This window comes from Ranitomeya variabilis, chromosome 3 (assembly GCF_051348905.1).
Source record: "Ranitomeya variabilis isolate aRanVar5 chromosome 3, aRanVar5.hap1, whole genome shotgun sequence".
Lineage (NCBI taxonomy): Eukaryota > Metazoa > Chordata > Amphibia > Anura > Dendrobatidae > Ranitomeya > Ranitomeya variabilis.
This window is the reverse complement of record NC_135234.1, coordinates 197,529,994-197,557,896: the sequence shown is the minus strand read 5'-3', so window position 1 is coordinate 197,557,896 and position 27,903 is coordinate 197,529,994. Positions and strand designations below refer to the sequence as shown.

The 27,903-nt window shown below is 41.7% G+C and overlaps 1 protein-coding gene across 4 annotated transcripts in view; it reads left to right on the top strand.

Moving 5' to 3' along the window:
• TRIM33 (tripartite motif containing 33) overlaps positions 1-27,903 on the top strand; it is a 218,282-nt gene that overhangs the window by 137,731 nt on the left and 52,648 nt on the right. For 2 of the 4 annotated variants that reach the window (XM_077294962.1, XM_077294965.1), the window contains exons 7-11: positions 3,179-3,325; positions 6,196-6,313; positions 7,070-7,314; positions 10,200-10,376; positions 16,119-16,319. In XM_077294962.1, coding sequence (XP_077151077.1) covers positions 3,179-3,325; positions 6,196-6,313; positions 7,070-7,314; positions 10,200-10,376; positions 16,119-16,319 — 888 coding nt within the window. Of the gene's footprint in view, positions 1-3,178; positions 3,326-6,195; positions 6,314-7,069; positions 7,315-10,199; positions 10,377-16,115; positions 16,320-27,903 lie in introns of all 4 variants that reach the window. The other 2 variants (XM_077294964.1, XM_077294961.1) reach the window with 1 other exon arrangement.

Here is a 27,903-nt window from a genome sequence, read left to right as displayed (position 1 = left end):
GAGTCTTTTAAAGTGTAACCGTAATTTCATTTCTTATTTTATAAAGTGTATATATAGTACACACTAAGATTTCATCAGTGAAATCTTTCTCGGTCAGAGATGATCAGTCATTTTCCAAATTTTCAATTTACAGGTAAAATCTGTATTCGGTGAAGGCAGACTTTCTCATTACTGAGAGAGAATCTATTCAGTACTACCTGACATCTCCTGTGTGAAACGATTTGGGAGGTGCTGTAGGTAGAACTACCCCCTCCTCCATACGCGGAATCTTATCAGTAGTACCTTCTCTATCTCATACCTTAGTAATGTTATCTGCCTTCACTCAAAACAGATTTTACCCATAAACTGAGAATTTTGAAAATTAATAATCAGTCCTGACTGACAAAGAAGCATATTTATCTGATATGGATTACAAAGTTGCTTATTTTCATATGTGCTACTGATCTTTGAAATAGAAATTAAAACTACGGTTACTGTTTTAAATACTAACAAAGCAAAGAAAGAGTCTAAAACGTCCCAAAAGTACGGTACAAATTATTAGGATTTTTATTCACATCACATATATATCATAAAAGCAACACATGTAATAATAGACAAAGCAATTTAATGAGTAACAGGTGTAAGAGCATATATATATCCCAAATATTAGTGGGGGAAGGACAGAATCTAACATCTATATTATAACACCGTATAAGTGCGACTCGCTTAAGATTGCTCCCTCAAACTCTATCTATTACTGTTTTAAGTTAATATGGCCTCCGCAGAGCCCTGATCTCAACGTCCGTGTTTGGAGATTACATGAAGAGACACGTGGATGTGAGCAGTCTTATATTCACAGAAGATCTGTGGTTCTCCGAGATGGTTAAGACAATTTCACTGTTGAGTTCCTTCAAAAATGATGTGCAAGTTTAGCTAGAAGAATTGGTGCGTTTATGTTTTGAAGGCACAGAATGGTCACACCAAATATTTGATTCAGATTTTTCTTTTGTTCTTTCACTCTGTTTCATTAATTGATAAATTACACTATTAACACGTCTATGTTTGAAAGCATTCTTACTGCAATAATTGCTATTTATCCACCCTGCCTAAAACTTGTGCACAGTACACTCTATGTATGCATGCATGTATGTGTATGTATACATATTGGGCCTAGTGGGAGAATGAAGAATGAAAGACACCGTAACCCCCCAAAAAAAATACATTATCTAAAGAAAACGTTAGTGGTACTTTGAAAACCCAACTCAAAATAGTGATTTATTGTGTATAGTGCTGAAGTACAGTAATTGGTTATGGTCTTCTGCTCGTGTTAATGTGAGGCTGCTTGTTGTTATGCAGTTTTAGGCCAGAAATGTGAAAAACATCAGAATATCTGGATTATTTTCTAGATTGCTGAAGTATTACTGTGTCATCTATTTAAAGGGAACCTGTCACCCCGTTTTTTCAGTATGAGATAAAAATACCATTAAATAAAGCCTGAGCTGTGCTTTACAATAGTGTATTTTTTGTCCCCTGATTCCCCACCTATGCTGCCTAAGTACCTTACCAAAGTCGCCGTTTTCGCCTGTCAATCACGCTGGTCTGGTCAAAAGGGCGTGGTGAAATGGCTGTTTCTCCCCCACCTCTTGCTTATCTTCCCGGCGTTGGCGTAGTGTTTTGCGCATGCCCAACAGCGGAATTCTGTTTGCATGCGTGCGCAGATGGAGTGCTCTGCTGCCCGGGGCTTCAGGAAAATGGCCGTGGGATGTCGTGCGTGCGCAGATGGATATCGCGGCGGCCATTTTCCTGAAGCAGAGATGCGAACTCGGCTTCAGAAAAATGGCTGCCGCGATCTCCATCTGCGCTCCCGTGGCCATTTTCCTGAAGCCCCGGGCAGCAGAGCACTCCATCTGCGCACGCGCGGCCTCAGGAAGATGGCCGCCGCCACGGAAAAGCTGGTGAATAGCGCAGATCGCGCTCTTTGTCTGCTGCTGCACAGTGCATTCAGCAGTTGCGCATGCGCAAAACACTACGCCAACGCCGGGAAGATAAGCAAGAGGTGGGGGAGAGAAACAGCCAATTCACCACGCCCTTTGACCAGACCAGCGTGATTGACAGGTGAAAACGGAGACTTTGGTAAGGTATTTCGGCAGCATAGGTGGGGAATCAGGGGACAAAAAATACACTATTGTAAAGCACAGCTCAGGCCCTATTTAACGGTATTTTTATCTCATACTATAAAAACGGGGTGACAGGTTCCCTTTAATAGTTTATGGGTCTTTCTACTGAGATATTCTAGGATAAAATGAATATTTACGAAGGACCGAAAAATCTGGGTAATACACTAAAGACTTTGACTCTATGTATGCCAAGGACCAGAATTTGCAAGCTGCTATGAAACAGCTCGGTGGTTGGATTGCTGTCCTTTTGCCTTCAAAGGGTATGTGCACACGTTGCGGATTTGCCTGCGGAACCGCAGCGGACTGGACACTGCGGATTCCCAGCAGTTTTCCATCCGGTTTACAGTACCATGTAAACCTATGGAAAACAATATCTGCAGTGCACATGCTGCAGAAAATACGCGCGGAAACGCTGTGGTTTGTTTTCTGCAGCATGTAAATTCTTTGTGCGGATTCAGCAGCGTTTTACACCTGCTCCTCAATAGGAATCCGCAGGTGAAATCCACACAAAAAACACTGTAAATCCGCGGTCAATCCGCAGGTAAAATGCAGTACGTTTTCAAAAACTGAGCGGAAAAACCGCATATAAAATCCGCAACATGGGCACATAGCCAAAATGCATTGATTTCCTATTTTCAGTCATTTTATTATACCGTATATACTCGAGTATAAGTTGAGATTTTCAGCCTTTTTTGTTAAGGCTAAAAGTGCCCCTCTCGGCTTATACTCGAGTCATTGTCCCGGGGGTCGGTGGGGAGCGGCAGGAGTGGCGGCTGTCACATCATACTCACCTGCTCCCGGTGCGGTCTCTGCACTTCCCTGTTTTCTAAGTGACCGTGCATGGTTTCTATTTGCACGGGTTTCTCTCTTCTTCGCTTTTTTTTTTTTTTTTTTCATTTTGAGGGAGCTTTTGCAATGTATTAGTGCCACTGTTTATTCACTTAATTATGAGCTTTTTATTCTACTTTGTAATCTGTTGTGCTGTTAAGTTCTAATTTGAAAAGTTTGTGTTCCTTCATTAGAGTGTCACAAAAGAAAGACAGAGCAAACTTGTTCAGCAACAAAATGACATAACTGGCCTCTCTAGGCAGGTGAAACATGTCCTAAACTTCACAAACTGGGCAATCGCAAGTGGCAGCAGCACGGCATTGTTATACAGCAAACGTCTGGTAAGTCTTGTTACTTGGGTAATACAGATTAGACTAGTGTTTTAACCCCTTACTGACATCTGTTGTGCTATGACGACATGTTGGACCCCATTGCACAGCAATCATCAACCTCTTGCAGCAGCAGCAACCAGAGCAGATCTCTATCCATAGCCCCTGACCTTTTATATGCTACGTCAATCTCTGACTGCAGCATTTAAAGGGCACACCGCCAGTCCATACGTCTGTGCCCTCCCACGGTGTGATTGTGATGTTCCAATGGGTTGCCACAGCACCTGTGGGCCTGCTGAAGACGCACACAACTGCCTTGATGACGGTACTTTTGTGAAGCCCAGCCTGTGGCTGGGTTTTCATGGGAGACCGTGATTTTTTACTATATGCTGCAAGAGATCTCGGGTGAGCACAGATTCAAGTTTGCTAAGGGGACTTACAAAAACGAAAAAAATTCAAATCTCCCCCTTTTAACCCATTTAAAATAAATAAAAAAATAATTATTAAATTATTATTGGAAATATGATTATAAAAAATAAACATATTTAGTATTGCTGCAACTATAAAAGTATGGTCTATCAGAATATCGAATTAATGCAATAGAGAAAAGAAATCAAAATCCTAAAATTGTGTATTTTCAGTCACTGCAGCTTTGGTAAAAAAAAAAAAAAAGATACAATAAGGAGTGATCAAAACGTCAAATATATTTAAAAAAACAAGACAAAAAAACAACAACAATTTCTTAAAAGGGTTGGCCTCTTTAAAAAACAAACACACCTCTGGTATTTAGGCACATCCATCTCTATATCTGTTCATACTTATTCTCCACTATGTAAACACTACTACTGTCATATTGCAGCTTGGGTTGTACCATGTGATTTACCCACATGACTTTCTCACCCACTAATCACATCCTTTTCTGTGCGCGCGGTGCTGGTTACTGAGCGTGATCAGCACACGGGCAGATGCTGAACACTGTTTCTTTTGGGCCATGTTCACACTTTGCGGTTTTTACCGCGGAACCGCGGCGATTTTGATGCTGCGGGTCCGCAGCAGTTTCCATTGCGTTTACATTTACATGTAAACCCTATGGAAACCGCAAACCGCTGTGCACATGCTGCGGGAAAAAACGCGCAGAAACGCAGCGGTTTACAACCCGCAGCATGTCACTTCTTTGTGCAGAATCGCTGCGATTCTGCACACATAGAAATGCATTGAACTGCTTACTTCCCGCATGGTGCTGTGCCCACGTTGCGGGAAGTAAGCGGATAATGTGCGGGTGGTACCCGGGGTGGAGGAGAGGACACTCTCCTCCAGGCCCTGGGAACCATATTTGGGGTAAAAAAAAGAATTAAAATAAAAAATCATGTTATACTCAGCGCTGCACGCGGCCGGCCGGTCAGAGTTGCTGTGCGAACAGGACCTGCGGTGACGTCGCGGTCACATGACCGTGACGTCACGAAGGGTCCTTCTCGCACATCATCTTTGGAACCGGACCGCCGGGTGCAGCGCCGAGGAGATCGAGACGTCAGAGGGTGAGTATATAAACTTTTTTTTATTTTAACATTACTATTGATGCTGCATATTGCTGCATATGCAGCATCAATAGAATAGGAGTAATCCCGCAGCGGAAACCGCGGAACAAACCGCGATAAATCTGCAGGGATAACCGCAGCGGTTTTGCCCTGCAGATTTATCAAATCTGCTGCGGGAGAACCCGCAGAGGTCACCTGCAAAGTGTGAACATGGCCTTAATGCACTAAGTGGGCTCTTCCACAGTACAGAACCCACGCAGAAGATGTTTGCATGCAAGAATCAAAGAAGTTTTGTGGGTAAATTGCTTGACTGTTCCAATCTTTCAGTGGAAGCAGCGACCGCAGAGCTGCAGCGCTTAAGGTACCGTCACACTAAGCAACGTCGCCAGCGATCTGTGACGTTGCAGCGTCCTAGGGAGCGATATCGCTGTATTTGACACGCAGCAGCGATCAGAATCCCGCTGTGAAATTGCTGGTCGCTGCTAGAAGGTCTGCACATTATTTGGTCGCTAGGTCGCCGTGTTTGACAGCAAAAGCAACCATACCAGCGATATTTTACACTGGTAACCAGGGTAAACATCGGGTTACTAAGCGCAGGGCCGCGCTTAGTAACCCGATGTTTACCCTGGTTACCAGCGTAAAATGTAAAAAAAAACAAACACTACATACTCACATGCTTCCCCCGCCGTCTGCTTCCCACACTGACTGAGCGCCGCAAATTGAAAGTGAAAGCACAGCACAGCGGTGACGTCACCGCTGTGCCCTGCTACTGCCGGCGCTCAGTCATTACAGGAAGTGGACGCCGGGGGACGCATGTAAGTATGTACTTACATTTTACGCTGGTAACCAGGGTAAACATCGGGTTACTAAGCGCGGCCCTGCGCTTAGCAACCCGATGTTTACCCTGGTTACCCGGGGACCTCGGCATCGTTGGTCGCTGGAGAGCGGTCTGTGTGACAGCTCTCCAGCGACCACACAGCGACGCTGCAGCGATCGGCATCGCTGTCGCTATCGCTGCAGCGTCGCTTAATGTGACGGTACCTTTACTTAGCCCACACATGAGCCACCAGGGGTCTTCTAATTGCCTGGTGAGGAGCAGTATGAAGATCTTAGCAGATTACAGTATACATTTTATTATGATTTTTATAATGAAGCCAAATCCTTTAAGTCAAGATATGTTAATCCCACTTTGGGTATAATCATAGAAGGACCTCTGTAACGAGGATTCCATAGTGACTAGAAACACCAAATTTAATTTGTTTATTCAAAGTTTACATTTGGCTTATTGATTTTATTTATTTTTCTGTACTCCTGTAGTTTCTCATTTCTGGTTCTTTTTTTTCCCAGATTACTTTTCAGTTACGTCACATTTTAAAGGCTCGATGTGACCCGGTACCAGCAGCAAATGGAGCAGTACGGTTCCATTGTGATCCGACATTCTGGGCAAAGAATGTAGTAAATTTAGGTAAGCTTGTTCTTGGTTCACCTTCTATACAAATTGACCATTTTAAATACTTGAGATGATATATTATATTTATGTATTTTTTTTTATTTTTATTTCTTGCCTAATTTAAACAGCAGTTCAGAGATGCTTTACAGCAGCCACATGGACTGGTTTTCTAGAGATGGCCCCCTGATGTCTATCATGTATTGTGGGCATTGCTCTGGGACATGTGAGGATGCCCATGTGCAGTTAAAAGAGGCGGTCCGGCTCCAGCTATATGACTGGGATGTTAGATTTCATTGTAGACCGCCTGCAGTGATGAAAAAGAAAAAAAAAAACTTCTGTCTGAGAATTGATCTCTACCAAACAGTAAATGTCAATAAGTTTTATTGTGAAAACTGCTGTACCAATTAGAGGAGGTACTCAATTTAAATAAAAAGAAAATCCGCTGACCGGTCTTCGAAATGTACTATAGAGTGTATATTAAAGGGAACCTGTCAGCAGGATGGTGCACAGTAACCTACAGACACTGTCAGGTCGGCGCCGTTATACTGATTACAATGACACCTTGGTTGATGAAATCCGTTTTGTGGATGTTTTCTAATCTTTATTTTCAGTTTTGTGTTAGAGATTGTCGTGCCCTAAGGCGGGGCTGGTGTATGTGGTGTAACAGTAGTCTCCAACTTTATTGTATCATGGTCTTTGTTTCAAAATGTCTTTCTGTTGTGAAGTTCTTGCTATCTATTCCCTTCTGACTTACCATTTTCTTTTTCCCAGGCAATCTTATTATTGAAAATAAGCCGACTTCTGGGTACGCTCCTAATGTTGTTGTGGGGCAAGGTCCCCAAGGAACAAATCATGTAAATAAACCCCCTGCACAAATTAACCTAGCACAACTCCGACTCCAGCATATGCAGCAGCAGGTGTATGCTCAAAAACATCAGCAGCTCCAGCAAATGCGGATGGTACAACCACCAGGTCCGCATCAAAGGCCACCTGGTCCGCAAGTCATGCATCAACAGGCAAGTATAACTTAGGGCAATGGTGTCTTCTTTAAATATAATAGATGTAATGATACTGGATGGAGTACTATGTAGGTTGCATTATACTTTATATAGCACTGTGAGGCCATTATTCTGTGTGGAGTACTATGTGGGGCCATTATTCTGTGTGGAGCACTATGTGGGGGCCATTATTCTGTGTGGAGCACTATGTGGGGCCATTATTCTGTGTGGAGCACTGTGTGAGGCCATTATTCTGTGTGGAGTACTATGTAAGGCAATTATTCTGCGTGGAGCAGTATGTGGGGCCATTATTCTGTGTGGAGCAGTATGTGGGGCCATTATTCTGTGTGGGGCCATTATTCTATGTGGAGCTCTATGTGGGGCCATTATTCTATGTGGAGCACTATGTGGGGCCATTATTCTATGTGGAGCCATTATTCTGTGTGGAGCACTATGTGGGGCCATTATTCTGTGTGGAGCACTGTGTGAGGCCATTATTCTGTGTGGAGTACTATGTGAGGCAATTATTCTGCGTGGAGCAGTATGTGGGGCCATTATTCTGTGTGGAGAACTATGTGAGGCAATTATTCTGCGTGGAGCAGTATGTGGGGCCATTATTCTGTGTGGAGCAGTATGTGGGGCCATTATTCTGTGTGGAGCAGTATGTGGGGCCATTATTCTGTGTGGAGCAGTATGTGGGGCCATTATTCTATGTGGAGCTCTATGTGGGGCCATTATTCTATGTGGAGCACTATGTGGGGCCATTATTCTATGTGGAGCCATTATTCTGTGTGGAGCACTATGTGGAGCCATTATTCTGTGTGGAGCACTATGTGGGGCCATTATACTGTATGGATCAGACACTTTTTGTAGCCATTATACTGTATGGAGAACTCTATGGGCATTATAGTTGGAGAATCATGGTGTGATTGGGTCACCATTATTTATTTATTTATTTATTTTTGTCGAGGTTGGAGGGTACTGTGTAGGAATTCACTGTAGAGATAACATACTCTGGGGGCACTTTTGTTTGCATCATACTTTCTGTATTATTCATGTTTTTGTATCCCTTGTTAGTACTTATTTAGGTTAAGCCATTTGGCCATATGTTTGCTGCTCCTAAGTAACATATTTATTCTAATATTTTATTCTAAGATCTATAAATTAAAATGCACTTTGCTCGTGGGACAACCCCTTTAAGTTTGTTTCCATATGAAAAGGTTAATTTTATTTAATCAGGAAATTTTCTGAATTGTAAACATTTTTTTGTTTAAACTCCTTAGTGACCGGGCCAAATTTTTTAAATCTGTCCATTGTCACTTTATGGTAATAACTCTGGAACGCTACAACATATCCCATTGGTTTGGAGATTGATTATCCCTTTAAACAGACAGCCACAACATAAAAAAATCTCCCTCACGCCTGCTTTACATCAGCACAATTTGTAAAATGTTATTTTATTTTGTTAGCATTTTAGGATGTTTAAAATTGTAGCAGTAATTTTTTCCTTTTATTCCAAGGAAATTTACAAAACAATTTTAGGGACCTATCAGGTTTGAAGTGACTTTGGGGGTCCTATATATTGGAAACCCCAAAAGTGATACCATTTTAAAACAGCATCCCCTGACAAATTGAAAACTGCTGTCAGGTAGTTTATTAACCCTTCAAGTGATTTTCAGGAATTAATGCAAAGTGGCATAACAATGAAAAGGTGTATTTTTTACCACCTAAATGTCGCTGACTTCTGAACAGGTTACTGTAGCCGGCAGACTCTAAGGACCACATGCTCAAGATCTCAGGGTGACATTGGGGATAAAGAGGAAGCCCCCACACTCTGTTAACCATTTATATGATGTAGTCACTATTGATAGCAGCATCTAATTGGTTAAACAGATATGGACGGTGCCAACACTGATTGTGGCTAATGCAGCAAGTTGTCAGCTATAGTGTACAGCCGACAGCTGCTGGATTATCACCTGTATGGGGGGGCTGTTCTCTGATATGTCAGGTCATTAAAAAGACGTACTGGCGGTCATGAAGGGGTTAATAAATATGAAGGTTGGCCCACCACATGGTCCAAGCTTTTCATTGTGGCTGTGTATTTGAGTTTGATATCCGTGCTCTAGTAAGTGCATGTCCTTCTGTCCCTGCCATGTCCCAATGAATGCCACTGCCCTACTAAGCATGTAACCCCTCCTTATACTAACCTACACCCTTTGTTGTGAAGGTCAAAAGTAGTTGTAAGGATAAGGGATGCTATGAATAAAAGTAAATAAGACTTTTACTCAAAAGTAAATCTATTAATATGTCCATGTAGCTCATTCAAAGAGTCAAAAGTCCAGCAATATCATTATATGAGCAGTCTGGTTCCTCAGTTACTGAGAAATCGGGGTTTGATTTGATATACAAATTAGGATGCAGATCTAAGGCCTGTGTCACTCCAGCTCTATTCCTCACCTTACACCCCCTTTTTCTGCGACACTGTTAGAGCTGGAGTGATGCATGTGTCAGATCTCCAGTAGTCCTTCAGCCTCATTTGCATATAAATTCAGACTCCGTTTTCTCAGTAACCGATTAATGGATTGGCCGTGTAAAGGTTTTGCTGTACTTGTCTTCACAAGGTCTGTTAGTGTAGATAAATAGTTTTGGGAGTTTGGAATCCTGCCGACAAGCTACCTAGAATTCATGACCATGTTAAGTGCAGTGTATTAATGCAATGTGCAATGTATGTGCAATATTGGCTACTTTCTGGAAATGCTACAGTGACCAAACCATATAAAATAATTAATGGTAACAGTTAAAAAAAAATAAAAGTAAATTTATAATAAACCATGGGGTCTTTTTTTGTAAGTAGCTGAATTTTTTTCTTTAAAGATGCTAACCCAACAATTAAACTCTTGCAGCCTCCAAGGTTAATCAGCATGCAAACCATGCAGCGAAATAACATGAACTGTATACCTTTCCAAGCGCATCAGATGAGAATGGCACAGAACGCTGCCCAGAATGCCAATCGAATGCAAGGTATACCTCGGCACAATGGGCCCCAGTACTCAATGATGCAACCTCATCTCCAAAGACAGGTATGTTTCAGTGCTTTACATATATTGAAATAATTTCAGCATTCTTGTTTTTATTAGCAAATGTTGGTTTGACACAAATGTTTGAGGGACTTTCTATGGTTTTACCTAAAGGTAAAAAGCACCGAGATTCAACAATTAAGTTCAGCAGTTAAGACAACAATTACTTGAATGAGAATGATTTGCAAAGGATGGGAACGCTGCTGATTCTGGGAAAATGATCAGAACTTTTTCTAATTCTGTACAGCTCCTTTGTAATTAGTTTAGTTTCCTCCAGCTGATCACCATACGAGCAGACCATGTCTCACAATCTGTATAAGCCAACTGCATTGATATGTCTACGTGGATGCCCATCCTTTTGCCGATCTGACATATATAAAGAAACATTTTATTTTTAACTTTTTTTATATATACTTTGTCTAGTCTGATTTAAGCTTGCAGGATCACCTCGTTATTATGAAAGGGGGAAGTGAAATAAATGGCTTTATTGCACTTCTGTAGGCACTAGTAACTGATGACTGGTTGTAGATAGCTTTCCTTACTTCTCGTCTGTGTTGGAAGGGGGTAATATTTGATTTCGTACTTGAGGTGAAAGAGGTTGTATCATAATTGGACATTACCCCCGTACATAGTCATGGGCAAAAGTTTTGAGACTGACACAAATTGTTTTTCACAGCTTTAGTGTTTTTATATCTTTTTGTGAGATGTTTCTGTGGTTACTGAAGTAGAATTCTAGGCATTTTATAATTTTATTTAGTTTAAGTTCACACAGGGCGTTTTTGCTGCGTTTTTTTGTGCTAATTTTTAGTTGCTTTTTACAGTACCAGCAAAGCCTATGAGATTTCAAAAATCTCATGCACACACATTTGTTTTTTGTGTGATCAGTATTTTGTGCTTTGCTGCTTTTTTTGGACATAGGGCATGTCACTACTTTTAGCGTTTTTTCAGCGTTTTCCACCCATTGACTTGAATGGATGGTGAAAAAACGCTACATATACGCAGGTTGACTTTTCTTGCAGTGTATATGCTGCAGAAAAGTCAAGGACAGCCGGATGTGGCCTCACACTCTGCTCCGCTACATCTAGATGGCAGGCTGCATGATGCATCCATACAGCCTGTCATCCAGCAGACGACACTATAGTGTTTGACACGCTGTCATATGCATGACAGGCAGCAAACACCGCTTCTGAACGGCAGGGAAAGCATCCCCGCCGGTCAGAGAGCCGCGGGTCCCACGCTGTCAGTGGGAGCCTTCGCTCAGCTGTGATCGGAGGTGTAAACTTTACCTCCAATCACTGGTGTCAGCTGATGGGACTACTGCTCCCATCATCTGACACCCACAGCCGCTAATTGCAGTGAGAGCAGGAGCGGTGGATGGGAGTTTTCACCTGCCGCTCCTGCGCTATAAACAAAATAAAAACAAAAAGCTTTGGGGTTCCCCCTAGTTTTGATAACCAGTCAAACAAAACTCACAGCTGGGGGCTAGTTATCAAGAATAGAGGGGTCCTCACGCTTTTTTAAAATTATTTAAATAAATAATGTAAAAAAACGGCACTGGGTCCCCCCCATTTTTTGATAACCAGCATAGCTAAAGCTCACAGCTGGGGGCTGGTATTCTCAGGCTGGTAAGGGGCCATTGATATAGGCCCCCCAGCCTAAAAATGGCAGCCCGCAGCTGCCCAGAAAAGGCGCATCTATTAGATGTGCCAACTCTGTCGCTTTGCAGGGCTCTTCCCACTTGCCCTGTAGCATTGGCAAGCGGGGTAATGAGGGGTTAATGTCACCTTCCTATTGAAAGGTGACATTAAGCTGGCTTAGTAATGGAGAGGCGTCAATAAGACACCTATCCATTACTAATCCTATAGTAATTAAAGGATTAAATAAACACACACACAGAAAAAAGTATTTTAATGAAATAAAACAATATACACAGTTTTTCCATTTTATTATTCTGCCATTCCAAGTGAAGCCATGGATCGTCTGAAATAAAAGTAAAATGATAAACCAAAAGTATACTTCCTGATCCATCGTAGTCCGATATAACGAGTGTCCCACGCAGTATCTGGGGGAGATGAAGCTTACAACCGGGAGCGCTGGTAATGCGGCTGCTACTGGGGAATGAATGAGACGCTTCAGGCGCAGGCTCAGTAACTAGCGGTGTTGTCACTGAGCCTGCGCTCCCTCACAGCCTGACCTGAGGTAACTTCTGGACCGTGGGAAAATGCCAGGGAAGAGGTTACCAGAGGTAATCTATCTATTCTATCATTCTATTTATTCCATCAATCTATCTATTCTTTCTATCCTATCCATTCATTCTGTCTCTCTTGATTCTGTCTCTCTTCATTCTGTATCTATTGGAAGTTATTTTTTTTCTGTGTGCACTCAACTTTATTGGCATGCACAAAGAAGAAAATGCGGCAAAAAACGCTCCTAAATCTGCGTTTCTGGCGCAGCTTCTTTCCTGCCAAGATGATCGGGTTTTGCTGCAGAAAAAAAGCAAAAACGCCCTGTGTGATCTTACCCTTAAACTTTTATTGACATGCATCCAGTTTATGCCAAGACTCAATATTTACAGTGTTTATATTTCTGCAATTTACCCTGGCATGTGCTGTATTAGGTTCTGGGAAAAATCCTGGCTAATGACAACACATTTTTGCCTAATCAGTGCTTGAAGTTCTTCAAAATGTCTTTGTTTTTATTTGTCCACTCACTTTTTGAGGTTTTGAGGATTAACTAAATCAATGGGCTTGAGATCTGTAGTTCCAATACCATGGACCCCAAATTTCAAGGTTCACCATGGTATTAATTTATCACTTTTGTCTTGTGACATGGTGCTTCAGCATTATTTGTCACCATAGTGCTCCTGGATTTTTGGGAGAAGGTGCTCTTGGAGGATGTTTCGATCCCATTCTTTATTCATGGCTGTGTACTTAAAGAAGTTGTCCACTACTTTTACATTGATGCCCTATTTTTAAGACAGAGTATCAATGTGTGATCGGCCGGGGTCCGACAGTCAGCTGTCATCGGCTGCGGTGGCCATTGGCCGGATATACTTGCTTTTGGAGCTCGGCGGGTCAACTTATAGTGGCCAGGGCTTGTTACTGCACATCTGCCTCCTATATTGAATTGAATAGGAAGCGGATCAGTAGTAGGCCATGACAAGTAGACATCTGAGCTCCGTAAATAAGTACTTCTGGCTGGTGGCCGCCTCTGCTGACACCAGTAACTACTGATCGGTGGGGATGCCCAGTGCCAGACGCTGGTCATTCGGACATGGATGCCCTATCCCTATCCTGAGGGCTTCAACGTAGAAGTAGTGGACAATTCCTTTAAGCAAAATTACGGTTTGCATGACTTAGGACTCATGTTAGCATTAACCTTTTCTTCTGCTGGCCATCACTGTTCCAAATTTTCCAACAGTCTGAATCGGCCTTCATCAGAGAATATTGCTTTACCCCAGTCATCGTCAGCCCAATCACAGTGCTTCCTGGAGAATGTCACGGTCTTTGATTGTTTTTTCTTGGAGATGAGCAGCTCCGTTGCTGCCCTCTTTGATATCAGGCCATCTGGCAAAAGTCTTTGTCTCAAAGATTTCTTTACTATTGGTCTTGTGGTGAAAGTCTGTTCTGACTGGCATTCTGATCACTTTTTATTCCATCTTTTGTATAACAACATGACCTAAAACCCTCACCTCTGCCTTTTTTTTTTACTTTGCAGATTATTATTCTATAGTTTGGGTTATTACAGACACAATGATACCAAATATGTAGAATTTACTATAAAAGATAAATAAGATATATGGTAGATAAAATATAGTATCTATTGGTACTATTTTGGGCTTCATGAGACTGAGTGCTTTCTATTCAAATTTCAAAGTGAAATGATCATATAACAGTAGTGCTGGATATATGTATAAGCAAAAATTTGGGCACCCTTGGAGATTTGTGGGCTAAGAGAACTTTGATCAAGGTTTCAGACCTTAATTGGTCTGTTATGGCTTATTTACTATCATCATTAGGAAAGGCCAGGTGATGCAAATTTCCTAGCTTTATAAAAACCCCAGGCTCATCTAACATTGTACCCAAAAATAGCAGCCATGCGTTCTAAGCAGCTGCTTAGCACTCTGTAAATGAAAATGGTGGAGACCCACAAAGAAGGAAAAGGCTGTAAGAAGATAGCAAAGCGTTTTGCAGTGAACAGGAACATTGCAGGTCTAGATAAGGTCTGGAAGGCCATGTAAAATTTCAGTGAGAGCTGCTTGTAGGATTGTTGAGGCAAATTGGAACGCTTGCTTGACTGCAAAAGACCTTCAGAAAGATTTTAGCAGACTCTGGAGTTGTGATACATTGTTCTACTATTCAGAGAAACCTGCACAAATATGGCCTTCGTGGAAGAATCATCAGAAGAAAACTACTCCTGCATGCTCAATATAAAATTCACTGTCCTGAGTATGCAAAAGAACATCTAAACAAGCCTGATGCATTTTTGAATCAAGACTTGTAGACTGATTAGGTTAAAATGGAACTCTTTGGCCACAATGATCAAAGGTATGTGTGGAGGAAAAAGGGCACAGATTTTCAGGAAAAGAACATGTCGCCAACCACTAAGCATGGAGGGTGGATCAATCATGCTTTTGGGTTGTGTTGCAGCCAGTAGCACAGGGAACATTTTACAGGTAGAGGGAAGAATGGATTCATTGAAATTTCAACAAATTCTTGCTGCAAACATAACACCATCTGCAAAAAAGCTGAAGTTGAAAAGAGGAAGACTTCTACAAATGGATAACGATCCTAAATACATATCAAAATCTACAATGGACTACCTCAAAAGGCGCAAGCTCAAGGTTTTACAATAGCCCTCACAGCCCCCTAATCTGAACATCATTGAAAATCTGTGGCTAGACCTCAAAATAGCAGTGCCTGCAAAGCAATGCGACCTAGGAATCTCACTGAACTGGAAAAATTCTCCTAGGAGGAATGGATAAAAATCCCTCAAACAAGAATTGAAAGACTTCTGGCTGGCTACAAAGCGCGTTTACAAGCTGTGTTACTTGCAAAAGGGGGTGCTACTAGGTACTAACCATGCAGGGTGCCCAATTTTTGCATCAGACCATTTTTCTTTTTGCAATGTTTACTTAATATGTAAAAAATTACTTTAGTATTTTAGGCAAAAAAAAAAAAAAAAGTAATGTCATCTTTAACTTTAACCCTGTTAGAGATCATTTAGTCTTCAACTTGCTTAACTGTTCACATTAAGAATAATTTTGACCAGGGGTGCCCAAACCTTTTACATTCCACTGTAAGCAAGTATAAGTTTCCTGTTGATCAATGCCTTAGCACAGCGTATGTAATCTAGATAGTGGCAGGTAATACCAGGAATGCTGCTTATGGTTGCACACGTTTCCTACTACTTGTAGTTAGCACAATAATCCTTTCTTGACTCCCCATATGCTGCCACTGCATTTAGTAAAAATAAAATGATATTCCGGGCCTGAGACTCTGCACCCTGGTGATTGTTGTTTTACTGCTATGCTCGAGGACCTGTTCTTGCTTTGTAAAATGCAATCTTCTCTTTATGCTAATCTAGAAACAAAGCATCAGACTGCACTGATAACTGACATGTATGCATGCCCATTTCGGTGTATGTATTAACATATATTACCATAACATAATCTTCATATAAAATGTCTTTGATGTTCTGCTGTCCAGTAAAGTGACCTTTATTAAATGTTTTTCCTTCCAGCAGCACTCTAATCCTGGACATGCTGGTCCATTTCCAGTAGTCTCAATTCATAATAATGCAATCAATCCTACAAGTCCTACTACAGCAACTATGGCAAATGCAAACCGAGGCCCAACCAGTCCATCTGTTACATCCATAGAATTAATTCCATCTGTAACCAATCCTGAGAACCTTCCTTCTCTGCCAGACATCCCACCCATTCAGGTCAGTGCCCCAGGCTTAAAGCATTCATATTTTTGTTAACTTTAAAGTGTTTTAAATGCTTTCTGTTTTCAGGCCGTATTATGGGATCAGAATAAGTAAAGCTTTGCCCGTTGAATACATTGTCTCAAATGTAATTGTACCATATCACGTTATCCCATATTGATAAGTTGATGAATAACTTGCCTTGAGTCTGACCCCTGGAAACCCATCAATCCTGAGATCAGGTCTGTGCAGCAGGTACGACCTCCATATGAGGACGCTTGGCCTGCTTCCATCCTACTCACGCTGGAGGACTATTGCATTAGTTTGTATGCAGTAGTGAATATCAACCAACCCTTCAGGGGGCAAAGACTGGAGCCTACTGAAGTCGTTCCAATGATTAGTCTTCACATTATGTGGCTCTTTGGCCAACAGCCATCTCTGCCTGCTCTCACGTACATGGGATCGCTCATTCAGTCAAGTGCTTCAGTGTTCTCCACAAGGGTGGTCTCTAGACATGTTTAATAACAGCTGATTTTCGGTTGACAGACTCTGATATTTTTCCCGACAGTCAATTTTCTGGGGCTCCTGTACGCAATCAACGGTCTGCCGAACCCGCCATCGTTAGTTTATTGTGAGGCCTAAGCATTGTTATATTATATAGAGTAATATTTCCGATCATAAAGGTTAGCTCTTAACAGTGCATGTTCCTTAGTATTACAAATTCAAAATATTACATATTGCGTACTCCGCCATGGCTAAGAATGCTCCTCAAAAATGTTGAGTGTTTTTACCCTGCTGTAAAGTGTATAGTGCATCCTCTGCTCAGCGCTGCATAGAAGAGAGGCTTAGTTTATCAGCTTGAGGTTCATCATTAAAGTGGCTTTAAAGGGAACCTGTCACCTGAATTTGGCGGGACCAGTTTTGGGTCATATGGGCGGGGTTTTCGGGTGTTTGATTCACCCTTTCCTTACCCGCTGGCTGCATGCTGGCCGCAATATTGGATTGAAGTTCATTCTCTGTCCTCCGGAGTACACGCCTGCGCAAGTCAATATTGCCTTGCGCTGGCGTCTACTCCGGAGGACAGAGAATGAACTTCAATCCAATATTGTGGCCAGCATGCATCCAGCAGGTAAGGAAAGGGTGAATCAAACACCCGAAAACCCCGCCCATATGACCCGAAACTGGTCCCGCCAAATTCAGGTGACAGGTTCCCTTTAATTTGGTCAAGATTGCTTTTTCACTGGTGCCAGTAGTTACCCCCCATTCTACACATATCTGTTTACTACCATCATACGGCTAAAAGGTTGAGACATTTTTGTTGTTTTCCAAGAATATAATAAATGTAAGCGATTTTTACACTTGGAACTTTTAGGCAATTTTGGCTTTTAACCCCTTTCTGCCAGCTGACGGAATAGTACGTCAGCTGGCAGATCCCCTGCTTTGAGGTGGGCTCCAGCAGTGAGCCCACCTCAAAGCCGCGACATGTCAGCTGTTTTGTACAGCTGACATGTGCGCGCAATGAGCGCGAGCGGAATCGCGATCCGCCCGCGCCCATTAACTAGTTAAATGCCGCCGTCAAGCGCTGACAGCAGCATTTAACTAGCGCGCGCGGCCGGAAGTGCTCGCACCGCTGACCCCCGTCACATGATCGGGGGTCATCGGTGCATTGCCATAACAACCAGAGGTCTCCTTGAGACCTCTATGGTTGTTGATAGCAGATTGCTTTGAGCGCAACCCTGTGGTCGGCGTTCAAAGTACACCTGCATTTCTGCTACATAGAGGTGATCTGTACTTCACCTCTATGTAGCAGAGGTGATCGAGTTGTGCATGCTTCTAGCCTCCTATGGAGGCTTTTGAAGCATGCCAAAATAAAAAAAATATTTATATAAGTATTTAAAAATATAAAAAAATAAAAAATATATAAAAGTTCAAATCACCCCCCTTTCGCCCCAATCAAAATAAAACAATTAAAAAAAAATTCAAACATACACATATTTGGTATCGCCGCGTTCAGAATCGCCCGATCAATAAAAACAAAGGATTAACCTGACCGCTAAATGGCGTAGCGAGAAAAAAAATCAAAACTCCAAAATTACGTTTTTTTGGTCGCCGCGACATTGCATTAAAATGCAATAACGGGCGATCAAAAGAACGTATCTACACCAAAATGGTATAATTAAAAACGCCAGCTTGGCACGCAAAAAACAAGCCCTCACCTGACCCCAGATCACGATAATTGGAGACGCTACGGGTATCGGAAAATCACGCAATTTTTTTTAATTTTTTTTTTTAGCAAAGTTTGGAATTTTTTTTCACCACTTAGATAAAAAATAACCTAGACATGTTAGGTGTCTATGAACTCGTAATGACCTGGAGAATCATAATGGCAGGTTAGTTTTAGCATTTGGTGAACCTAGCAAAAAAGCCAAACAAAAAACAAGTGTGAGATTGCACTTTTTTTTTGCAATTTCATCACACTTGGAATTTTTTTCCCGTTTTCTGTTACAGGGTATGGTAAAACCAACGGTAACGTTCAAAAGTACATCTCGTCCCGCAAAAAATAAGCCCTCACATGGCCATATTGACGGAAAAATAAAAAAGTTATGGCTCTGGGAAGGAGGGGAGCAAAAACGAAAACTAAAAAACGGAAAAAGCTCCGGGGGTGAAGGGGTTAAAATCCAGGCCATCATGGGTCCCCTGCTGACTTACATATGTGTGTTAATAATAAAGGGGATTTTTGTTTTATTAACTATGCAAGATTTTAGAAAGTGGCCACCTTGTCTAAAGCAGTTATATGTGAAAAAGATGTCCCTAGAATAATAATTTAAGTACCACTCCCAACATCTTTTTTATTTTTTGTCAAATCTTTTATGAAGGCGTAATGCATAATGGCACCACAGAACTGCTATTGTAAGCTGCCGGATTACTGTGGGATGGGGAAGTCACTTTTCTCAATACAAGTCTATGGGATTCAGAACGAGGTTACAGATCCTTATTCTGAATTTCCCAGAGATTTGGAATTGAATTGATTTTGAAAAGTTGCCTTTGCTTCACATGGCAAACACTCTGTGATTTGTCAGGTCACAACTGCAGTCACATGGTGCCGGATCTGGGCTTAAAGCGCCTACCAGTAGGTACGTGACTAAATGCATTACACTCACATACATGATCTACAAAGGGATAAGAAACTGCTGGAGTGGTGCTTTAGAGTTTATCTGGGCAGAGAAGAAAAGTGTGTAGTCACTCTGTGCACATTGTCATTATTCTCAGTGTGGATGGGCGGTCCAGTGGATACACACGTGCGATTTACTGACTTGCAGTCACGTGCTAACTAGTCTCAGCTGCTATTCTTAACCCCTTCACGACATATGATGTATATTTACGTAATATGTTATGTTCTTGCCTTTGATGTGGGCTCACACACTGATCCTGCTCTTTCCCCACACATGATTGTTGATTTAATCAGCTGTTATGTGCCTTTAACAGCCGTGGATGGATCACTGCGCTCCTCTTGCTGCGGTTAACCAGTTAAAACCTGCTGTCAACCACTGACATTAGGATTTAACTCACGCTTGCTGGAAGTACATCATAAAACCTGCCTATTTACGCCCGTCACGTGATCTAGGGATGCAGATGTCTTATCATGACAGCTGGGGGTCTGCAAAAGACCCTTGTGCTTATTACAATACTTCTGTGAATGCCGGCTTGTGGCCGATGTTCATAGGAGATCATTTCTGCTATAGCACAAGCGATCGGATGTTCGCAGTTTCAAGTGTTTTAGGGGGACTATTGACAATTGTAAGTTTTTAAATATATGAAAAATAAAAAAAAGTTAAAATCACCCCCCTTTTGCCCCATTTAAAATGTAACCATTAAAAAAAAAAAATACAAATTTGATATCACTGCTTTCAGAAATGTCCTATCCAAATATAAAAATTAATCTGATTGCTAAATGGCATAATGAGAGGAAAACTGAAACGCCAGAAGTAAGTTTTTTGGCCAGCGCAACATTGCAATAAGAGGCAATAAAAACATCGTATCTACCTCAAAAAGGTATTGATAAAAATGTCACGGCTCAAAAAATAAGCCCTCATATAGCCCCAGATCCCGGCGGGGAAAGAGACAAACGCAAAAACATTTGCTTAAATTTCAGATTTTTTTTTTTCGCCACTTAAATAAAAATTAAACTAATACTTGTTTAGTTTTTGTACTTATACTGACCTGGGGAATCATAGTAAAAGGTTAGTTTTACCATATAGTGAACATGGTAAATAATAAAAAAAAAAAAATTGTGGCATTTTTGTTTTTCCAATTTTGTCACTTGGAATGTGTTTCCCATTTTCCAGTGCACTATATGGTAAAATCAATGGTGTCATTCAAAAGTACAACTCGTCCTTGAAAAATCAAGCCCTCATATGGCTATACTCACAGAAAAATAAAAGTTATGGTTCTTGGAAGAAGGGGAGTAAAAAAAATGGAGAATGGCCATGACGTGAAGGTGTTAATGTTTTATTGATTGAAGCAAATAAGAATCTAGTTGGCTTGTGACCACCCAATCCCCCTGCGAATTCAGAGCAATCATGAAGATGATAGTCTGCAAAACTGTAAGGCGCTGCGGAATATGTTAGCGCTATGTAAAAATAAAGATTATTCTAAGATTATTATGAGTGGATGTAAACCTGCGCTGCAGAGGATAAAAGAACAGATGCAGTTTTATTTGTCAACTCGTTTTGAGGTAATCCTTCCTCTTCATCAGAACAAATCACAGGTTACCTCGAAACATGCTGACAAAACTGCATCCGTACTGCAGCTGATCTTATTGTATATTGGATGCTCGGCAGCGCAGGTTTACATCCACTCTCATCTCCAAGTTGGTACCGGGTCTTTCTGATGGAGCTGCAGCAGTCATTTTCATACAAGTTTACAAAAGGGTTGTGCCCATCACAGCCTCCCCTCCAGCTGATTAAATCCCACTTTACTCTTTTCTTTGTAATCTGCATCAGACCCTATTGCGCTTATTGTCATTCTAGTGTTATCTATACACGTACAGAGGAATCATGACATCTTGTGCGTTACACTGCCACAATTCAGCTGTGTTCATTGACTGCAGACTTTTTTCAGCCCCGAAAAATCCCTTTAAGGGGGAATACAGATATGTTAGGAGTTGTGACAGGTGCTCTTTAGTCAAAAAGCAATTTTGTTGTGCAATGACTTTCCAGGTGTTTCGGTCTACACCCTTTTCTATGTATTTGGGCAGACCTATGGAATTGCTTAGGCATGTATGAGAGGGAACCTGTATATCAGCCTGTGGATGGTCTGCCAGCAGATATAATGAATACTGGGCAGACTGCAGTTATTGTACAATTTTGGGGTGGTTTTCTGAAGCAATGGTAGTTATAGCAAAGGAATCAGATACAATGTTTTTTTGCTTTTCAAAACTCATCAGATCCATTATATTGGGGTTTTAGAAACACTAAAAGGTCTACATACACAGCGTGTTGGTTTGTGGCGAGCATTTTTATTTTTTTCAAAAAGCAGCATTATTTCAGGATTATAAGGGACTGTGCAGACTGTCTTTGTCAGGCTCATTTGTGTGTTCCCTAAATATGCTCAAAAGAAAGAACCTAGACATTTCTGTCAGAAAGGCGTGATGTTCATCTGCTCAGTCTTTTAATGCCTGTAGTTAAAAGATAATCCAACGACACAAACCGCATAGAAGATGCCACAAGTGAAATAAGAAAGTCTGTGAGGAGCCAGAAAAGGCAACGATGCAAAAAGACTCCGGCATCTCCTGAAGCAGGTTCTGCTTAAAGCCAAAATGAATGACTCAGCGGGTTTGCCATAGTTTAAAAGACATCCTGTGCATATGCATGGTTAATAATAAATCTACTCTAAAAATCCAAAGAGTAACAGTCATCTTAATTCTTTCATTAATCAATAGTACACATGCTTATTATTGATGAGCGGGTATACTCGTTTCTCGAGTTTCTCCAAGCATGCTCGGGTGATCTCCGAGTATTTTGGCGTGCTCGGAGATTTAGTTTTCGGCGCCTTAGCTGCATGATTTACAGCTGCTAGACAGCCTGAATGCATGTGGGGATTCCCTAACAATCAGGCAGTCCCTGCATTTGTTCAGGTTGTCTAACAGCCGCAAATCATGCAGCTGCGGCGACACACTAAATCTCCAAGCACGCCGAAATACTAGGAGACCACCCGAGCATGCTCGGAGAAACTTGAGTAACGAGTACACTCATCACTGATGCTTATCCTAGAAAATTGTCAAAATTGATCAGTCATTATCAAAAATGTCAATTCTGAGCTAAAATCTGTATTCCGTGGAGACGACGTTTCCCATTACTGAGATCGGAGATGGCGGTTCTATAGCGATGGGAGGAGCTAGAGGCAGACTCCTTCCCCTCCTATCAACATAAAATCTCATCGGTAGCCGCTCTATCTCAGTAATTTAGTAAACTGTCATCACAGAATACAGATTTTACTTCAAAATACATCGTTTAGATAATGACCAATTTTAGCAGAGAAAGAAGCAAATTTTTCACCCATTTGAATGGGTGAGAATCATTGAAAATAACTGAACTTGTTAACGTGCTGTTAACCTGTTAAATCCTGCTGTCAATCTCCAAGATTAGCATTTAACATGCGTCGTAACACGTGCACATCAGTTCTTCCGTGATGCTCTCTTCAATGCATCGCATGATAAAATGAATGGTGTCATTCAAAAGTACACCTGGTCCTGCAGAAAACAAGCCGTCATACAACTAGGTGGAAGGAAAATGGCTCTTGGAAAAACGGGGCGACGGAAGCGAAAACGAAAAACTGGAAAAGGGGTTAGAGAGAAGTGTAAAGTCCCTTCTATTTCCAGACATTCTGTAGTAATACATAGTGGTATCATGTCCAGAACACAACTTGCATTTCTTGCACCCTTCAATATTGGCTCATGCATTTGTATAAACCTGGAGCTACAGCAGAAGTACCTATAACATTAGTCCGTAAAACCTTTATGGGATCACTTTAGACTCCGCTGCAATTTTCAGTGTTTTTCAGTTGTCATAAACGTCCATCTGATGATCCTCGGGCGTTCTGTAAAGTTGCTGGCTGAGTCCCAACACCACAGTCGAGATAATTAATGATGGTTGTTTTGCAGAGCTTGCTTTAGCATGGCCTGTCCCATGGTTGTCATGAGTTGCTGGTTTGTTTTTCTTTTTTTGACTGACTAAATCCAACTTATTGATATGGATTAATGTCAATGTTATTAGAAACCTGAAGTTAAGCGTACCTTAACCTGCAGAATTATGAATGCAGCTCTGGACTATGATGCAGGCTGTAACCGGACAAGAAAAGTATCGTAAATCAGTTTATTTGCAAACTCGCTGAATATTTATGTAAACTCAATTTATAAGCAAAGTGTAAACGTGTTTAGATATAGGCATGTGTTAATGTAAAACTCAGTGCAGGATTGTTACTGATTTGTAAAGCAGTGTCTTTCAGATCTGTGGCATCTCCAAAAGTGCAGGTAGTCTTAGGTTTCCTCCTCCAGTGTATATCTGTGAAATCGGCTGTGAATCACAGTCCAGGGCAAAATCTGCGCCAGACACAGGCACCTAAATCGTTGTGGACCCGACAAAGGATCCATGGTGAAAAAATTCTGCCACATGTGGACCCAGCTTTAATTTTAGTTTAATGAGTAATTAGTAGCCGGACTATTTCTACAACCCCTGGCAAAAATTATGGAATCACCGGCCTTGGAGGATGTTCATTCAATTGTTTAATTTTGTAGAAAAAAAGCAGATCACAGACATGGCACAACAAAAGTCATTTCAAATGGCAACACTCCAACACATCAGTAGTATTTTGTTGCCCCACCTCTGGCTTTTATAACAGCTTGCAGTCTCTGAGGCATGGACTTCATGAGTGCCAAACAGTACTCTTCATCAATCTGGCTCCAACTTTCTTTGATTGCTGTTGTCATATCAGCTTTGCAGGTTGGAGCCTTGTCATGGACCATTTTCTTCAACTTCCACCAAAGATTTTCAATTGGATTGAGAACCGGACTATTTGCAGGCCATGACTTTGACCTTATGTGTCTTTTTTTCAAGGAATGTGTTCACAGTTTTTGCTCTATGGCAGGATGCATTATCATCTTGAAAAATGATTTCATCATCCCCGAACATCCTTTCAATTAATGGGATAAGAAAAGTGTCCAAAATATCAACATAAACTTGTGCATTTATTGAAGATGTAATGACAGCCATCTCCCCAGTGCCTTTACCTGACATGTAGCCCCATATCATCAATGACTGGGGCATTCCATGTTAAGTGAACCAATGATGTTTACCTTTTATATTTTTAATTCTTTTGAGATTTTATTTGGTAATAGTGTCAGAGAATGCAAAATGTGAAGAAAAAAAATTCTAGATTTATTTATTTATTTTTTTATTTTCAAAGTTCGGAAAAAGTGCGAATTTCGGTGTTGCCTGCCTTTACCTTTCTCCTCATAACTCAGACTAGAAAAAAGATAGAGAAACAAAATGAACACCATTCTACTCAGAACTGTACAGGCTTTCACCAGATATGTCACAAGATTATCTTTGTTATTATTTTACCCATGCGAACGCAAACGTAAAAGTTTAAAACGCATTTCCGAAAAAGTTTAATTTCAAAAACTGCACATGTGCCTGCTATGCTCCTAGCCACATCTGTACCAAAATTCAAGTTGGGATCGTGATGGGATCATATTTAAAAAAAATAAAACTATTAGTGTCAGTTTGAAAATCTTGAATTCAGATCTGTTCAGCCTGTGGTAAGTGTGGGGTCTATATTTACCAAATAATCCGTGATTTTTAGATATTACTGTATTATTTTATTATGTTACAGCTTAGAAGCAGGAGAGGACAGAGGAGAAAGCTTTGTTAGGGCTGAGAATGACCAGGGGTAGACAGTGACTGCAGAGCAGATGACAGACAGCAGCTCGAGCCTCCAGAGCCATATTCACACCAAATCTTAACACCCAGGAAACTCCTCAAATGGAGGGAGAAAAACATTCTTAACATCCAGCTCATGTATTGTACGGACCAGGACTACGAAGAGGAGGAGAGTTTGTGAGAACATCGGTTACAGGAAGCAGAACCCATCACAGGGACTCAGCAATACAGGACTGTCATCCCATGTAGTGAAACAGAAATAAAAACAAGGATTTTTTCATTCAGCAAAGACAGTGAAGTCCATGAAGTGGTAGAAGGCGGCACAAGATCGGCAATGGATGACAGAACTGGTGAATATGATTGGCGCTGGTGGCGGCTACTGGACTCTCCAAAGATTGTGAAAAGGAAAAATTAGAATTGACTTTTCTGCACCTTCTGGTCCAGCGCCATCCTTTGTGTATCCAAGAAAACCAGACATTGTAAAAGTTAACAAAAATCAGATATTAACTCCGGTGGAGTCGAACACCATCACAGGCCGCACATACTCTGACACAAAAGGAAATGGCCATTGCTAGTAGGCGCTTATGGACAAGATTACACTTCACCCACTAGAAGGGACACATTGATGATAAAAGGCCAGTGTAAACACGTACTATTGTTTGATTAGTTCATATTTTATAGAACGAGGATTTAACTACTGTACTATTCTTAAAACACTTCATAAATTACATGTTTAGTGATATAATAGAAAAAAAATTGTTACATGTATAAATAGGTGGTAAAAATATTGGTTCTTTTAATCTGGTTTTTAACATATACAGTATATACTCGAGTATAAGCCGACCCTCCTAATTTTGCCACAAAAACTGGGAAAACTTATTGACTCGAGTATAAGCCTAGGGTGGAAAATGCAGCAGCTACCGGTAAATGTAAAAATAGATACCAATAAAAGTAAAATTAATTGAGACATCAGTAGGTTAAGTGTTTTTGAATATTGATATTGAATCAAGAGCCCCATATAATGCTCCATGCAGTTTATGGTGGCCCCATAAGATGCTCCATATTAAAATATGCCCCATATAATCCTGCATAAAGGTTAATAAAGGCCCCATAAGATGTTCCATAGACACACTTGCCCAATATTATGCTGCACAAATGCTGATTATGGCCCCATAAGATGCTCTATAAAGATATTTGCCCCATATAGTGCTGCACAAACGTTATGGCCCTATAAGATGCTCCATACACACACTTGCCCCATATACCGTAGTGCCCTACAAACGTTAATTATGGCCCCATACAGACACTTGCCCCATATAGTGCTGCAGAAAGGTTATGGCCCCATATAGTGCTGCACAAACATTATGGCCCCATATAGTGCTGCAGAAACATTATGGCCCCATATAGTGCTGCACAAATGTTATGGCCCCATATAGTGCTGCAGAAACATTATGGCCCCCATATAGTGCTGCACAAATGTTATGGCCCCATATAGTGCTGCAGAAACATTATGGCCCCATATAGTGCTGCACAAACATTATGGCCCCATATAGTGCTGCACAAAGGTTATGGCCTCATATAGTGCGGCAGAAACATTATGGCCCCATATAGTACTGCACAAATGTTATGGCCCCATATAGTGCCGCAGAAACATTATGGCCCCCATATAGTGCTGCACAAAGGTTATGGCCCCATATAGTGCTGCACAAACATTATGGCCCCCATATAGTGCTGCACAAATGTTATGGCCCCATATAGTGCTGCAGAAACATTATGGCCTCCTATAGTGCTCCACAAATGTTGTGGCCCCATATAGTGCTGCAGAAACATTATGGCCCCCATATAGTGCTCCACAAATGTTGTGGCCCCATATAGTGCTGCAGAAACATTATGGCCCCCATATAGTGCTCCACAAATGTTGTGGCCCCATATAGTGCTGCAGAAACATTATGGCCCCCATATAGTGCTGCACAAATGTTATGGCCCCCATATAGTGCTGCACAAATGTTATGGCCCCCATATAGTGCTGCAGAAACGTTATGGCCCCATAGATGCTCCATACAGACACTTGCCCCATTTGCTGCGATTAAAAAAATATAAAAATCACATACTCACCTCTCCGTCGCTCAGGTCTTCGGCACTTTCAATAGTCACCTGACACCTGCTCGTTCCGGGCGCCGATCTGTCTCCAGCACTGACGTTCAGCAGAGGGCGCGCACTGATCACGTCACCGCGCCCTCTGACCTCAGCGTCAGTGCTGGAGACAGATCGGCGCCTGGAACGAGGAGCAGGTGACTATCGCGCAGCGCTGCGCTCCCCTCCCCGTATACTCACCTGGTCCTGGCGCTGTGTAGTCCCTGCTTCCCCGACGCCGCAGCGCTTCATCCTGTACTCAGCGGTCACATGGTACCGCTGATTACAGTAATGTATAGGCGGCTCCACCCCTATGGGACGTGGAGCCGAATATTCATTTATTGTAATGAGCGGGACCATGTGACCGCTGAGTACAGGAAGAAGCTGATGCTGACGGCGCCGGGGAAGCAGGGACCTGCAGGGATCGCGCCTGGACTAGGTGAGTATTTTTAGACAGCTCCCCCTCCCCTGCCGACCCCCGGGTATGTCTTGAGTATAAGCCGAGAGGGGCAATTTCAGCCCCAAAAAGT